At 41.0% G+C, this 16,209-nt stretch overlaps 2 protein-coding genes across 2 annotated transcripts in view; both read right to left on the minus strand.

Moving 5' to 3' along the window:
* LOC146147889 (laminin subunit gamma-1-like) overlaps nucleotides 1-1,941 on the minus strand; it is a 31,052-nt gene extending 29,111 nt beyond the window's left edge. The window contains exon 1 of the mRNA XM_083388632.1: nucleotides 1,201-1,941. Within this exon, the coding sequence (XP_083244758.1) occupies nucleotides 1,201-1,585 (385 nt within the window). The 5' untranslated portion in view covers nucleotides 1,586-1,941. The remainder of the gene's footprint in view (nucleotides 1-1,200) is intronic.
* A 5,098-nt stretch (nucleotides 1,942-7,039) lies between these two features.
* The window catches only part of LOC146147890 (intraflagellar transport protein 172 homolog), a 31,050-nt gene continuing 21,880 nt past the window's right edge, over nucleotides 7,040-16,209 (minus strand). Inside the window, exons 39-44 of the mRNA XM_083388363.1 lie at nucleotides 15,993-16,114; nucleotides 14,851-14,979; nucleotides 14,202-14,338; nucleotides 13,547-13,664; nucleotides 11,881-12,034; nucleotides 7,040-7,834 (exon numbers count right to left, since the gene is read on the minus strand). Coding sequence (XP_083244489.1) covers nucleotides 7,650-7,834; nucleotides 11,881-12,034; nucleotides 13,547-13,664; nucleotides 14,202-14,338; nucleotides 14,851-14,979; nucleotides 15,993-16,114 — 845 coding nt within the window. The 3' untranslated portion in view covers nucleotides 7,040-7,649. The remainder of the gene's footprint in view (nucleotides 7,835-11,880; nucleotides 12,035-13,546; nucleotides 13,665-14,201; nucleotides 14,339-14,850; nucleotides 14,980-15,992; nucleotides 16,115-16,209) is intronic.

Consider the following 16,209-nt stretch of genomic DNA (forward strand, 5'->3'; position numbering starts at 1 on the left):
CCTTTTCTGCAGCTGCATCTAGCGCCGAGCGCGAAAAATGTTGCATTCGGGCATTTCTGACATCGGCGGTTTCCGCGTGTTTCTAGACGGCGTGCTTCCTGGTTTTAAACTGCCTAGCGATTGTAATAAGTCACGATCAAGGTGTTGCGATATTGCGCGTTGACGAACAGGCTTTATTTCTGAGCAGCCGTTAATATATATGTCCAGTTGTGTGATTACACAACTGAACCCCATGTATACATATTTTAAAACTGGCGAAGCGCTAAACGCAGTATTACTCCAAAGAAATTACGGTTATGGGTTATAATTAAATTGAATGTGGCGTTTCTGGCGCTTGAAAAAGCCAGTAAAACCGAATTCTCCATTGCACCAAAAAGCTTGGCGTCGTTTAATGATCGTCTGGGGTAAATTTGGCAAATGAAACAGCAAAAGCAGGATGTCGTAGGGCAGCAATAGTTCGCCAATCGATGGATATATTGGAATCAGTTGCCTTTGTTGGAAACGTAAAACAAATTGGGCGCGAAGTGAGGTGCCAGCAACGGCAGTAACAGCAGCAGTTAACTAGGTCGACCGGCTGCAGCCTCTGTATAGGAATCGGCGGTGCGCTAGCGGCCATTCAAGATCGAGACGCGAGAAATTGCTTTCTTGTGTTGCGATCGGGCTGCAGACAATTGGCCTTTATTACACCACGCGACCGGGTAAAATCACCGCTGGGTACGCCGAACAAAGGCGCTTAATATCTCGACCGTTGTGAAACCTATCTGCTTATCCAGCCGCAAACCCCCAAAAAACAAGAGTTGGGAAACTAGGACTTTGTTCTACTTGATTATTACAACATGTGATACAATTATCCGCGTTTTTGGCTATAGTACAATTTCATGACATGATTACATTTGAAGTGCCGAGGTAATTCAACTGTTGCACAATGTCTGACGCCCCATACGTCGACATACTTGACATAATTAAGACTTTGGTGGGGTTATAAAATAAGCCCGCTTACGTATAGAGTGTAAATATCGTCCTTTGTACGTGCACCGCCTAATGGGGATATTTGTTTGGCCGGGTACCGGGGCCAAAGCAAACATAAGCACATATTGTACACAAAACCAGCGCACCTAACCGAGTCTTTGCCTAGTGCAATTGTACAGCACTTAGACAGTCACGTTGTAACACGACATAATGTAAATGTAAAATACTCACTTAAGTTGAGTGTGATGTTGACCATGGTGGGATATTGTACGTTGTGCAGCATCGTTTGTGACTGCCACCAGGTGCCTTCCTGCTCGTTGTTTAAATCCGTCAAATATGCGACGTCGTGTCGCTTGTCGCGCACGGCGTTGTTGCACATGTGGCAGGACTTTGTGACGCCGGTGACGCCGGTCTGCAGGCAATATTCCTCGGGAGGTGTACCGCAGGTGTTGCTGGCAACCACAGTTCTGCCGTAGGCCGCGTTTACAAACGGCGGCAGGCACCTTTGCGGCCGGTGGTCGGCCGTATAGCACATGTTCATTCTGGCCGTTGCGGACGCGCACAATGTCACTAGGCCCACCAGCAGGGCGTCGAACATTCGGAGATGGCAAATCATGTTTCTCGCTATCAAAGCAGCAGCACGCGATTCTATGTACGCTCGCTCGCCCCTATTGCCGGCAAAATCTTCGCGAACCTTTACAAACCACAGGAATCAGGCGGGCTCGGGGATACAAATTGCGCTTTACTTGAGTTAAAACCCGCTGCCAACCAGTCTCTCCTTCGTCCGATCTGAATCAGAAACAAGATTCTTGCTAGATTACAAGGCACAGACAAAAAGTTAACCGCAGGCAGAAACAAACTGGGCACAGCTGATCTGAAGAGAGCTAGTAAACAACTGAAACACAAACGCGCGCTCACTGCTGAACTAAACTGACAGCACAATTGCCTTCTCGCTCCAGGTATTGTCCTGCCTTTTCCAAACCAGTCGCGTAGGAAGCGGGGAGTGTCTACACTGGCCGCTTGCGCCGATGCGCTTCGGTGCCTACTCTGCCCTTTTTTCTCTCCGGGCCACTCTCAAGATCATACCTGACGCATTTTCTCTCGAGGTATGCGCTGCGCTGTCTAGCGTTGGAAAATCGAAGCACGAAAACCTGGCCTAAAAAGCAAAAGGGCAACATTTAGTCGTATTTTGCTTCTTAGTCAGCTAATACATACGCTTTCGACGACGATTGTGTTCATACGGCCAATGCCCGGCGGTCCACATCTACTTAAAATGGAGAAACAGCTTCAATGGACAAGGGCTGTTGTTGGGCGAGAACTCAAACCCCGGCTGCAAGAAAACGTAGGAAACCATAGCAGGTCGGTGCGACGTATAAGGAAGTATTTCGTCTTATAAAGGTAAAGGCGCTGGAAACAAAAACAGCGGTTCCCGGCAAGACGGGAAAGTTGTCGCGTCTCGTGTTGTTGCTTGATTAGCCGATTTCCCAATTACGCTTTTTAGTGCTTGGCGCCTAAATTCATGTTGAACACTGTCTCTAGTTGCCCGGTGTTTTTTCGTTCTTTCGCAAAACCCTACGTCTATTCATTTATTAAATCTTTTGTTTTTAGCTAATGTTGGAACTCTTAATAATAAGGCCAGCATTTCGTTAAACGTGACTCAAAGAAAACACGGACATTCCAAAGCAATAATCTAGGACTAGGTGTTATCTCGATGCCTAGAATAGCATCAAACATGGATCGACTTTTTATTTTGACTTTAAAATGTGCTGAAACTTGCACCCAGAAGGTAGGTAGCCGCTAAACTATCAACCCTCGCAATATTTATATGAAAATATTAGGTTTGTTTGAATCAAATTATATTAGAGAATCCAAAAATCTTTCAACACAACTACTACACATACAAAATGTCCGAATGCGCCCCGGCGAAGTTCTTTTGTTTTCGTGTGGCCTATATCAAAATTAAAACTGCGCCTCACTTGGTTCTCCGACGCGTCATATGTACGTCAACTGAGACCACCTCTGGCCACGTATCGTTTCACCAGCCCAAATTCGATCTTGAATCTCGCGTCAAACATCCACGACTCTGCGTGAATTCCCCCTGGGGTTCGTTTGCAGTTCGTTTTCGCATCTTCTCGGCGGAATTGTCGCTTTGCTAACGCGAGCAAACGACTACGCGGTCGTTAATTGGTTGGCACACTGGTGCGAAATCTAACCGGTTAGTGTCGCGATCAAAAAGTTATCACACGGACGATCAGGGCGTTTTTTACCAAAGCGGCCATGGTTTGGTGTCTCTGGAAAAAACCCAGTAAAGAAATATCACGAAGTAATTAAAAGGAACTGAAAGTCGTTATGAGCATGATGCTCATTTTCTATTGATAACTTAAAATTAGAGTTTGCCTTTTCCTGGTAATATACGTTAATCTAAACAAACTCTGTAAGCCGTTACATTAGGTTATACTTGCTGCACCATTTTGTGCTATTTAACACCGCTTAAATACACGCTTATCATTTTTGTAAGGCTATTACGTAACTGTTAAGTTCTAGGGGTAATACATGTTTGAAAACCGCATGTTCTTGCTCAATTATACGTTCGGGATTTAGCCCATAGCGAAACGAATTTTCTAAACGTGACTGGCATTTATCGAAAGAAATGATGCGAACAATCCTATTGTGTTTGACGCCGTTATAAGATATTTTTGGATGTGTGACATCACTACTTTGTGCGTGTCAAGGCTACACGATTCGCCTAAATTAAAAATATAATAGAAGAATACCACTTTAGAAAAAACTAAGATCGCTGTTTTTACATGGTTTATATTAAATATAATCCGTATTTTACTCGAACAATAATTACATTAAACTCTAGTGTAGTTCGAACTAAACTAAAAGATTTGAACCAAATCTTAATAGCACAATTTTAAATCTTAAAAAGCTTTGAAGCGACTCTAATTATATTTATTGTTATGTTATGTTAAACAAGCAAGAACATGAACATCCCGTTTAGTCTGGGACCAGGTCACCTTACTGCCCCCCGGTCCGCAGGCGTGATATCCTGTTCCACCGCCAACTACCGCCTTACGCAACCCGCAAACCAACAGTTACGATAATCACCCGAAGAGATTTGGGGCCACTTCTTAAAATAAAGAAAAAAACTTTGTGGGTTCCTCATGACTTTAAAATGCTAAGACTGGTGCGATTACCACAGAGACTTTACAAACATCCACGCCAACCCTTTATTGCTCCACACCGCTAATTGACTTGCTTTTAGTGGGACAGGATGTTATGTGTAGTACGCCTAATAGACACATCCCCTAGAAGGGCTTAGATGCACTTACCCATGTGAAATCGCCAAGCAGCCCAACTCCGATTCAATTAGAATAATTACCACCTCGGCGGTGTGTTGTGGTTGCAAACCTGGCGCTTATCTAACGGTGCATCGAAATAGGCTTATGGAGTTAGATCACGAGCCACGGCTGTTATTGTTTATCGATGGCATCACACTTATATTTTTGAAAAAGGATTTTTACAGGTACAACGCAGTGTTAACAGTGAGAGCAAACTAGAATTAATTTATTATAGGCAAAAACTATATTGTGAAGAAAAATGTTGAACAACAGTTGCGGTGTAGGCCAAGGAATTGGCAAATCGTTATCTAACTTAAATAAATAAAACTCTTTTATTCTGTTCTACATTAACAAGTGTTTATTTCTACATTTTTTTCCCATATCCTGCACTTTTGGGAGATCTGTTCATTAAACTTCGAATCACATTTACCGCGATTAAAGATATATTAAGTCGATTCTGATATATCAACATTAAACCGTGATCATCAAAAAGTTTGTTGCAAATCAAAACGGATTTCTACAAGTCCTCATGAATGCCAAGGAGAAAAAATTGTAAGAATAGGAAACGGCGCGTTGAATTGAAATACGCCTACGCAGACGCGGAGAAAAGCAGAAACACATTTTCTCCATTGAAAGACCAATTCTTCTTTTTAGCGTCAATTTAACGGGATTTTCCCGACTGTTAATGTTAAATGTTTGCTGATAGCGTAAGCGAAAGGTGCGATTTCCAAGCAAAACGCCGTTGAAACAAGGCTGTATGTCCAGCCCGCTGTCCGCTGCGTGGGCGCGCGGGAACTGGGTCAAATTCAGCGAACAACCGCCCTTGGTGAATAGGTGACGTAACAAGCGGTGTTGGCCCTCCTGGCTGGAGCCGCAACTTTTAACGCGCTCACAAACAAAGGAACAAACGTTCGCACTATTTTGTGCAAGCAGCCTGCGAGGTGGCAATTTGCCCGATAGCAACGATTGTTTTTATGGCTTACATAACTGCGAGAAGCGGCCTGCGGGATTTTGTGCTAAATAACGTCAAAGAAAATTTGGACGCGGCGAACTAATGTAGATCGCTTATCGTGTAATAAATCCCTATTTCGTTTTCGATACAAAGAAGGTCGAACCTTTAGTCGGTTGATTATATTCATATCATCCATGAGTAGGGTTAAAAATCGGGACGCTTTTAAACGGTTACCAGATTCAGCATTTTTTGTGGTCATTCAAGTATGACGTCACAATAATCGTCGTAGCATGACGTCATAAAACATGTTGTTTGCAGTCACATTTTCGATCCAAAATAGAATTAAATGTATTCTAATTGTTTACGGAGAATTAAAAAGTCAAATATAATTTGCGACGAAATACGCCTTAACCAATTTTGTTTGGGAGACATTATTTCATACGAAAAAATGAATTTTATCTAGAATTATCTTGATTGCAACAATCGTGCTAAGAAGTTAGTTATTCACCAGCATAAACTATATATTGAATTTTATAGAAACTACGTTTAATTATTTGCGAATTTACGTAATCGTGTACCACTTTTGGGTAGAAGGCTACTTTCTTCGAGAGGTCGTTGTTCGATTTATTTTTTACCAGCATAGCCTATACTTAACTATATAATGCGCTAACAGTCAACCTATCACAGGGCCAATCGTACATTATAGTGACTTACAATTACATTCACATTTAACGTAAGGAAATGAAAAACGTATAGTATTTGGCTACATTAGTTATCACTCTCATTTAAGTTTAGCAAAATACCGTTCACAACAATCTAACATCCGTATAAGGCAGTGGTTCCCAAACTGTGGTACGCGTACCACCGGTGGTACGTGAGAGGCTTTTAGGTGGTACGCGACTAACTTCAGCATACGTATAAATTTGCGAAAACTTTCAACTTTTAAAACTTTAAGATTGGGTAATTTGTAATGTTGCGTTTTGGTTACCTTTAATTTGAGGTTTCACACGTTTATGACGTAACACTTATCTTGTTCAAGATAATAAAACCCTAATTGTTAGCTGGTTTAGTATGCATGAACTGATAGCAGCAGTATAGTATTGTCGCTCGTATGCATTGACCAGCTGTTTAATTTATGGCTTTTATGTCTTTCTGGAATGACGTTTGTTAAACTTTCATACAGCTACATGCTAATTTTCTTATCTATATGCTAAAATAGTTATAGTTTAAAATATTCTAGTCGGATGTTACTTAGGTGGTACATGAACACTGTACAAAGGCACAAAATGGTACGCGAGAAAAAAAGTTAGGGAAACACTGGTATAAGGAAAATGCTGTCTAACTAAAAAGCGGGACATTTCCGTTGACTATATATGGAACGCCCTGACAAAAAACGCGACTGTCCCATGTAAAGCGGGACGTATGGCAGAGGTGAGATTACCATTAAGTAATCGGCATCTGTGCAAAATTGATGTTTTTAGGCATCAAAGTAAATAAATAACTTTTATGTTATTTCTACCCAATAATGTACAAAGTCAAGTTGATGAAAGACAGCTGGAATTTCGAAGTTAACTTGACAACGAACTCAGTTGAGTTGCGTTCTTCGTAGATTTTGCAAAAGTTTTGCTTATTTGTGCTTTTGGCGTTTTTATTTTGATATATTGTTTCACCTAATCCTCGTGCTAAACGATGCCAAAACAAATATAAAAAAATACACTTCGAAAGACTAATATAATGTATTATTTAATAAACTAAGCATTTTTACAGGGTGAACGTTGCAAAACGCGCACAGGAATTGCAGGGAACCAGCATAACGGCCGACGCAGCTTTTAGGAATGTCGAGGGTCGAAGAAAACACCAAACAGTCGTTAATACGTATAGAGCAGGAAAAGGCGCATGCGGTTGCCGGGAGAAGTTTTCGGGTCGTTAGCCAGCGCGGTGAAAAATTAGGTGTGGGGGCGTTGAACTGAGATCGGTGTCATAGTTTCGCATTGCAATAGTGATGCACAGCGAATGACGCAAACTCCGGGCATGATTTCCGGGGTTTAACTTTAAACCCACAGTGGAACACATAAACGAGTGGAAAGTTTTCAAGCAAGATGAGTTCTGCTTGTCCACACCAAGTTATCAAGAGAAACTACCCAACCTCGTGTGCAAAATAGGCTAAGGTGTTTACCGTAAACAATCCTAGAACATGGAAATTATAAATTTCAGTCGAGTTTTTAATGGATGCCAATCAGTTCCTCAAACGTACCGAATATGCAGCTTTTAATATTATAAAATTTAAAATCAACTAAAAGCACAGTGGCGAACAACAACAAACAGTAACACACTAAACAACAAACAGCACAATATAGGCTCCAGCTGAAAAAACACAGGGTCGTTTAGGGCCTGTAAGCGCCGCCGGCCACAGCGGTGCCGCCAGTGAACTCGCTCAGGAACCTCAGGACGTCCTGCAGGGGCCACGATGACGTCATCTTGGCCGCCATGGCCAGCTTCTGCCAGTCGTCACGGTTCGCCGCCCGTTCCACCGCCTTGAAGTCGACCTTGTTGCGTAGCACCGGGTAACCTGAGCGCGCAACATACGGGGTTGGTCGAGCGTTGTTTTGGGACGCGCCGCTTGCTGCTTAGGCTAAAAATAGACCGATCCCTCCTCTGTTGGTTTTGGGCCGGAAGATTATCGGATTACGTCATTTGGGCAGAGTTTCAAAGAAATGATCAAAAAAGCTTCTCTAATCCGGCAGTACTTTACCAATTTCGGGAAACGGACCCTTTTTCTAAAATTAATTAAAGAAAAAGGACTGGATTTGATTTATTTCAGTGTGATTGGTGAAACTGAATTTTTTCCTTTATGTTATCAGCGTGGCTTGTTGTGGGGACTAAAACCTTACACCAGTCTTAGCAGCTACTCTAGTTGGCTGTGGCTATACTGTAGCTGGCTGCCATCAAAACGTTCATAAAACCACTTATGATGCAATAATCCAGATTACAGATTTGAAGCCACGTGAAAAGCTTATCATGCAATAATTGAGTAATGATTGAATTGAAAATACTTGAAAAATGAAATGAAAAAAGTTCGTTTGCGCAGGATTGAATCACCATAGAGCGACCCATTTTTTGACCCTGCGCGACCCATATTTGGTATTTGGGTCGCGACCCATATTTTGAGAACCACTGCCATAGATGAAAAAAATTGCTTACTGAATAATCGAGAAACAAAAAGGTTCATAAATTCCAGTTTAAAAGTTGATTACCAAAAATTATTAGAGATATATTTTTTTTTATTTGTAGGCGCATCAGCTCACCATTGACATTAATTGTTGGTTTTTAACTATTTTGCATGATAAAACACGCATAGACTAATATTGTCACTTTAGAACAGAGCTTTTGACAACCCGAGCGCGTTTTGCAATACCTAGAATGCAAAAAAGTAACGAAACGTTGCCAAAAAGTCGTAACGAAACGCTACGAGTCAAGTTTAAGGTACACTTTAAACCTAAAACAGGATCAGGCTTTTCAAAGAACGAAACAGGGCCAGCAGTCGAGGAATTCAGGGCGCTGCTTCCTGTTCGCAGTTGGTTCGTATGTCGGAGTTCAATTTCGCTCGGAAACTTTATGCGCCAATGTTTGGCGGACAGCGAGAATCTTGCGCCTTTGTCTGCGAGGCTGCGTCGGTCAGCTGTGCAATAACTAGAAGCGTCAAAACGATTTGACTTTCGAACTAACAAGTTTGCACCGTGAGTAACAGTAAATGTTAAAACATCGTTAACAAACTGTGCTTTTTCACAACTAAACTGACGTCTTTGTGGTCGGGAATGTTTTTTGAAAGCAAGTACTTCTTGTTATTTCCATTCCAGTATAACGGGCCAATCAACAACTGTTAAGTCGGGTTTTAAACATTTTGTTTTTTATGAAAATTTCTAGAAAGGGTAACAAGTAGGTCAAATACGACCACTTTAAATGGTGGTCGACGGCCGTATTCAGGTCATACCAATTTTAGCGCGGAAACCCGCACTTTGTCCACCAGCGGCCAATGTTATCCAGTAAAACCCAGTCAATAAGGCAACAGCCGTCATCGGCGGTAGCTAATACTCGCACCGCAAAAGCGACGGCAACCTGGCAATTAACCGTCCCGTCCTGCCGATTACGGTCGGGTTTTTAATTGGGGGAAACCTTCGCTCCGGTGGTCTGGGCGCCGCGCGAAATCGGCCCAAATCACCGGGGTCGATGTCGAATAGGGCGGCAACGGTTTCCGCACTTTACTCACCCACCAAGCCGAAGTGGGGAGAGAGAGTGAGTGATTGTTTGAGATTTTTTTTGTCCTATACCGCCTCGTTATTTCTGCACTTTTTATTCTTTGCCGCTGTGCGAAGGGCACTTTAATTTTGTTGACGTTGCCGAATTAGCTGACCGCCAATATTAGATACTTTATTGGAAAAAAACGAGACGACGGCTTTAACATCAAAAAGTCAAAGTTCGGGATGAACGTACGCTTAAAGGGTCTCTAAGATTGATCGACAAGTGCTAAGCTAAAAAAAAATTATTTTAGCGTCCTTATTTAGCCAACAATTCCAAAAATGTTTTTATGACAATTGACCTTCCCATTATTTTGGTTAAAAACTATACGCACCACGCATAGCCTGAAGTGCTTCTTTATAAGAAAACCACAAGGGCTTTTATTTCGTCACGTTTCCTTTCACAATCGGTTATTTTCACTGTCACGATAAGATTATCCGTCAACTGTCCGCGGCACTTCTATTTGACGAAAAAGCGATTATTTTGGCCTCGGCTTGCAATGTTTATATTTTTCAGCCGTCTAGTCGAGGCTTATTTTACGGGTGTTTGAAGAATATTGGTCTTATTTCGATTGAAGATCAGACATGTTCTCGCTTTTTGAGTCATTTATTATTATTTGTTTACCTAAAATACAACCTTAGAAAAAACAATATTCTATAAATCAAACTTTTCAATATTAGGATTTAACATTGTAAATTTTTTTTACATTACAATAATAATGCATAGTCGACGACATTTTTTGTATAGACATTTCAAGCTGTTTTTTAAAAATAAAATTTTTCGCAACACTCTTCGATAAACACTTTGCGTAAAAACCTTGGTAAAATTGTGGAGCAATTAGAACAAAAAAATTAATTAACAGCACGTACTACATAATTGGTCAACGACTTTAAACTGTTTTGTTACTTTATGCTGTTTGGTAAAACATTTATAGACAGTTGTATTCAAGCAATAAAATACAACATATTACGTTAGAGCAAGACAAAGCACTTCCGAATATCGTGTTTACAACCTTTAATAAAGTAATCTACCGAAATACCATTCGACAATGGTATCGATGTCATTTACGGCCACATAATGGCGAACAAGTTTGAAACCAGGCAACCCAGCCAGAATTCGCGAGTCGATCAGAAAAAAAACAAGAGACAAACAAAAGGAACAGCCGCGGCAGTCTTAGGTTAGCAAGGAAACCAATCAAACGAAATACCAGGCCGGTATAGCTTCACACAGGTGAGGTGGCCAGGCGGCGCAGACAACAATGTGGAAACACCCCCTATACTGGCAGCAGACATTGCGACGAAAGTTGGTTAATACATTTTCTACTTGACTGAAACGACAAGGGCGCGCGGTGACTTTTGACTTTGCTCTTTTGCAGGCAGCGTAACGGTTCCCGATCAGGGACGACAATAGAGCGGGTGAGTAACAATCCGGTTGGCTGCACTAAACTAGCCCCACCCCCAGTAAACCGCCCACATCAAGTAAGACTTACTCCCTACTTTTCACTAAAACCTAATAATCACATTGCCAGACCACGTATTAAAAATTCCGGAACAAATTGCAAATCTATAATATGCGTTTTTAAGCTGTTTTGCATTTTCCTCATTAAAAGAACATGTTTTTGATAACGCCCTTATACAGTATTTTAACGAACATTGGTTAAAGTCAAGTCAGTCTCAGAGTTTAGGATATAAAACAGAACACTAAATATAACGAGGACTTAAGTTTAAGACACGAAAAACTTCAAACAATGTATTTCTCCTCAAAAGCCCTTTAAAGCCTTTCACAGAAGGACAAGCGAAAACACTTAATCACTAGGGCGATTATTTTTTGACCAAAAAAATAAACAAGGTAAAAATAATTGCAAAAAATTACCAAATACCCAACGAACCAATTTATTTATTTGTTTTTTTTGCCAAGTCAAAATAATCGCCCTACTGATCGCCAAAGTTTAGTTTACTGTATATTAACTTCCACCCAAAATTTAAACCACGTACCAACGTTACCTGAAATCTTCCACCCCTGTGGCTAGGTCAAAAATGACAAGACCAATGAAGTAACAAGTTGAGTACGTAAACCCAGAGAATTCCACCACGAATGCATAAATAATGCCAAGGCAATCGAAAATCGGTGATGGACGCGCTTTTCTTACGCTATTTCCTTGTCACAAGCGCCACGCCAGCGCATCGCCCAGACAAGGAAACGTTCACGTAGCAGCGCGGAATATTAGCAACAGAACTTGTAGATATACCGAAAAACTGGCCCGGCGGTTTGGCCCGACAGAAGCCTGCTTTTAGTTGTTGGCCGGTCGGTCCAACTTACCAGTTACGACGCAGGGCAGGGCTCGCATGCCGGTGTTGTGCGCCAGAAGGTTGCCCTCGAAAGTGTCGCGCTCGTCGACCGGAAGCACCTGCTCCACCTTGTGGTCAACCGACACGGCGAGCACCCAGTCGCGAACGTCCTCGCGGCCTGCCTCCTGCATGAAAAGGTGTAGAAAGTAAGTTACAGGGATATGGGTGAACGATAATATCTGTTCGGATAGGATACCCTGCTTGACCGATTTTACAACGCATTTAGGTCAGGATTTAAGTCATGGTAAGCGACACTGCGCAGAGATTGTTGAGAACACACCAACTTTACCATCGAAGAAGGACTATACCTATTATAAGTTGCAGCATATTATTACTTCTTTCCCGTGCTTATTAATTAAAAAAGTTATTTAACGACATTTTATCGACAAAGCGATCGAACGCAGCGATTTATTCTGGGTTTGATATTTTTGGAAAGAAATAACTAACAAAAGTTAATTTTACCTCTTTCGTTTATTTATCCCGAGTTACATTTTGTCCGAAACTAACAAAAGTTAATTTCAAGTCTGTCGTGGCAATAGGTAAAATCGATCGTTTTATGCGCACATCTTCGTGCACTGATTATACATGATATACAATTCCTCTTTGATTTAAACTTAAAAACACACCATGCATAGGTAAAATACGTTATGATAAATAAATATGTTTTTCACACATTAGCGCGCCACATCTCCTCCATCGCAAATCACGTATATTTTGAAAAGCTTTCACGATTTTCTTTTTAAAGAGGTTAACCCATCAAACGACGGAAACAGCGCCGCGCCAAGCTTTATTCGCGATTAAGGAGGACGAGAAAGAAACACCCTTAAGGCGGCGAAAGGACATTGACTCATAACCGGATAAGTAAGGTCGAATCGCCTCGGCGTCTCGGGTGAACGCCGACCATCACGCGATCCAGGGAACCGACGAGTAACGTTTTATCCTGTTTGTTTTTTAAATAGGATATAGATGGAGATGGCGTGGGTGGTTATCGCGACAGTTTTGGCGGGATGGGTATGGCTAAATAGGACTTTTAGCCTGAAATAGGTTTGCTGACGACAAAACGTTTTTTTTAATGATTGCAAAACTATATGTTTGTTTTGATGTTTCACAGTTAATTAAGATGGGTGCAAGCTGAATGAAATTTATCCCAAGTAAAAACAAATCGTTAATGTTACTTTAAAAATAAATATACTTCACAAATGTTCACAATTAAGTTGTGGCTTTCTTATCACAAAAAATATAACCCATAAAATTACTCCAAAATCTATTTTTTTTAATAAACAAAGGCGGAAAAAGCACAAGGAAAACAAATTATAATAGAAAAGCTTTCAGGCAGCTATCGACCATTGACTTTTGTGTATCGCCATATTTCCTCGTTTTAAAGCCGAATATTGCCCGAAAGTTCGCACAGAAGATAACATCGCGAAAAAGCGTAACATATAGTCGGGGCACTTTCGGCATATTTACAGTGATAAATTACATATCTTGCGCAAAAAGGACACAATTCAGAAATGTTTTGCACGGTTAAACTCCCAAATTTAACTTCGAAAACAAATTTCCAAGGACTCCTGCCTTCAGTGGACAACCCATACAGATATAGGGTTATCACCAAAAAGCCCGTAAAAAAAGTCTCTTACGTGGAGGAACTGTTTCTCCGGGAGCGGGACTTCGAACGGGATGTCGGTCTCCTGGAAGTCGGAGTTGTCGACCATGTCCAGCGATCCTTCGTCGATCGCCTCCGACAAATCGAGGTATCTGAAAAAGCATGGAAAATTACGTAATAATAACTGGAAACAAGTGACACTGTTGACAAATTGTATTAAATTATTATTATTGACCAGCTTTCGCACAACCGTGCCTTATCAGGTCAGAGTAGGGTGCTAAAAGATTGTCAACAGTTAAATACAATTTGTCAACAGTCTTACTTGTTTTCTTTTTTTAAATGAGACAAATACAGGTATAAAGATACGTAATATTAATATGGGCTTAGAGTTGTTAACGTGTCCTTTCTTCTTAAAAAACGTTCTACGGATTTATGCGCCATGTTGGTGATCCATAAACATTTTGAGAATAACCAACACTTTTTTATATTTTTTGCATAAATTTATTACGGTGGTATTTGCCAAGCCTTTCGTAATTGGCTAGGTATACAGCTTCCCTTTCAACTATAGCCGCTCCGTTTTATGTAGAAGCTTTTATTACTTGGCAGTAGTCCCATAAGGAGAAACATTAAAAAATATTGAGAAAGAGAAAGGCTCTGCTTTTATTTCCTGCTTTTCGTCTTTAACTGACCTGTTCCAAAACACGAAGGCCATGTTGAGTTTGTTGATTTCCCGACAGTGGAGTCCCGCCTCGTAGAATGCCTTATCGGCCGGCACGACCAGGGTATGACGCAGAAGAGAGGTGCTTGTCTTTGCCACAAGTTCGCCCTGAAAATTTTGGTTTGTCTTTAGCCTCTCAGATCAACATTGCAAGACAAAACTATGGAACAAAATTTTAATAACACAATTCGCATAAACATAAAACGCATCTATTAACGTTAGGCCAATCATGTAAGGTTGAATGGTAACGCAGAGAGCGGCGTTATAAAACATGGTTAGGCGTATTTAGAATATTTTGATTTTTAGACGGGTTTACACAAAGTCAAAACACCTGTATTTGGGCATAGCTGTAGCCTAAATTTTGCAAACCTCGCTTTCTAAACTATACCCCAATCGTTTTCGTTTTTTCGCGCATTTCATCATGTCGCCTATGCCGGATTAATCATTAGGCTACTAAGGCTAAAGCTTTAGGCCCTGGAAAAATTCGGCCCTCATTTTGTTAAGGTTAAATTTTTGTAAGGTTGATAGTGATACAAATCCAGTACAAGTACAGTACAGTTTTTGCTTGAGTAGACAAATAAATCGAAACCAAATAACTTATTAAATTCTCGGCAACTCACCATTCCCTGCTGCTCCATACAGGCCGCCCTCACCGCGTAGTAGTGCGCCACCAGCAGAAAGGTCATGAACTCGTCGAAGTCGCCCGATTTCTTGTGTTCCATTTGCTCCATCTGCTCCATGTTCTGGAGCTGTGTGACGTCACAAACATAAGTTAAAAAAAACATTCTCTGGAAGCCTTATGAAAGCGGAAATAAAACTGATACCGACGATTGTCATATTCCAGAGGTGGCCAGCCTGTCAGAGGTTATGTAACCGCAAAAAACACACCAAACACATTGACAGAAATATGTATCACCCAGTTTCTTTCTCTTCAAAATATACCTTTACTAACCTATATTTGTTGTAAATGTTCTAAGCACAATATAATAAGTATGCCATATGTGTGTATGTAATGAAATTCCCGAAAAATATATGATTGCTTCAGCAAATTAAAGTTTGATTTTGTGCCAATGTTCCACAATGTAATACGGGGTTTGCGATGTGAAAAAACGCCAAAACGAAAACCCGATTTATTAAACATAGAAATATCGACTTGACCTAAGCGGTGGAAACAAAAGTCGAGCGGCCTAAAGCACTAGATTACCGGCGTCGCCTTAATACCGACTCGACGAAGTTGCTAAGCCCTCTTTAAACACACCCCTTAACGCAGAAGTGTCGGGTTACGCCTATGGCGCGTAACTGCTATCCGACCACTGAAACTTTCCTTAATACCGTCGGGCACCTGGAAAAACCGCACCCTGCTACTGCAAAGTACAAAATTGGCCTAGTCGTCAGTTAATTCAAACTATAACTAACATTTTTTTAGAGATTTGTTTTCGACAAATATAGTCGCAAGTTAGAGCATAATATTTTGTTTTTATGGACTTTTCAAACTGAGCAGTCGTAATAAAGGTCGACAGTGGATTTTTTTTATAAACAAGTGCATACAAGTTCAGTAGAAGAACTGCGGGAAACAGAGGATTGACAGTGCGCGTTTTCAGGCCTTTAGTGCACAGTTAACTAAAGTTATGCATCTGATTGGCAGTCAAAATTTAGTTCAAAATTATAACGCCAGTTCGATCTCAATGAAGTGGTCGGAGCCTAGTCAAAGTGCTTTAGTTTAAATACCGCAACTTGTGATAAAAAACTTATATTGTTTTACCAAATCAAACATGGTGTCCCTGAGATTGGCCCAAGTCTTGTAGTTGTCCCACTCGGACGAGGAAATCAGGTCGTTGCAGATTCGCTTGTAGATGTTGAAGTTCTGGATGTTGGCTGGCGTACCTAATTAGCACAAAAATATTTTCGAAATGTTTTTATCGTTAAACCTCCACCAAAACGGTCGTTATAGAGCCTTACATTAAACGTCTGCAATACCG

The sequence above is a fragment of the Ascidiella aspersa genome, chromosome 4 (assembly GCF_963924565.1).
Source record: "Ascidiella aspersa chromosome 4, kaAscAspe10.2, whole genome shotgun sequence".
Classification (NCBI taxonomy): domain Eukaryota; kingdom Metazoa; phylum Chordata; class Ascidiacea; order Phlebobranchia; family Ascidiidae; genus Ascidiella; species Ascidiella aspersa.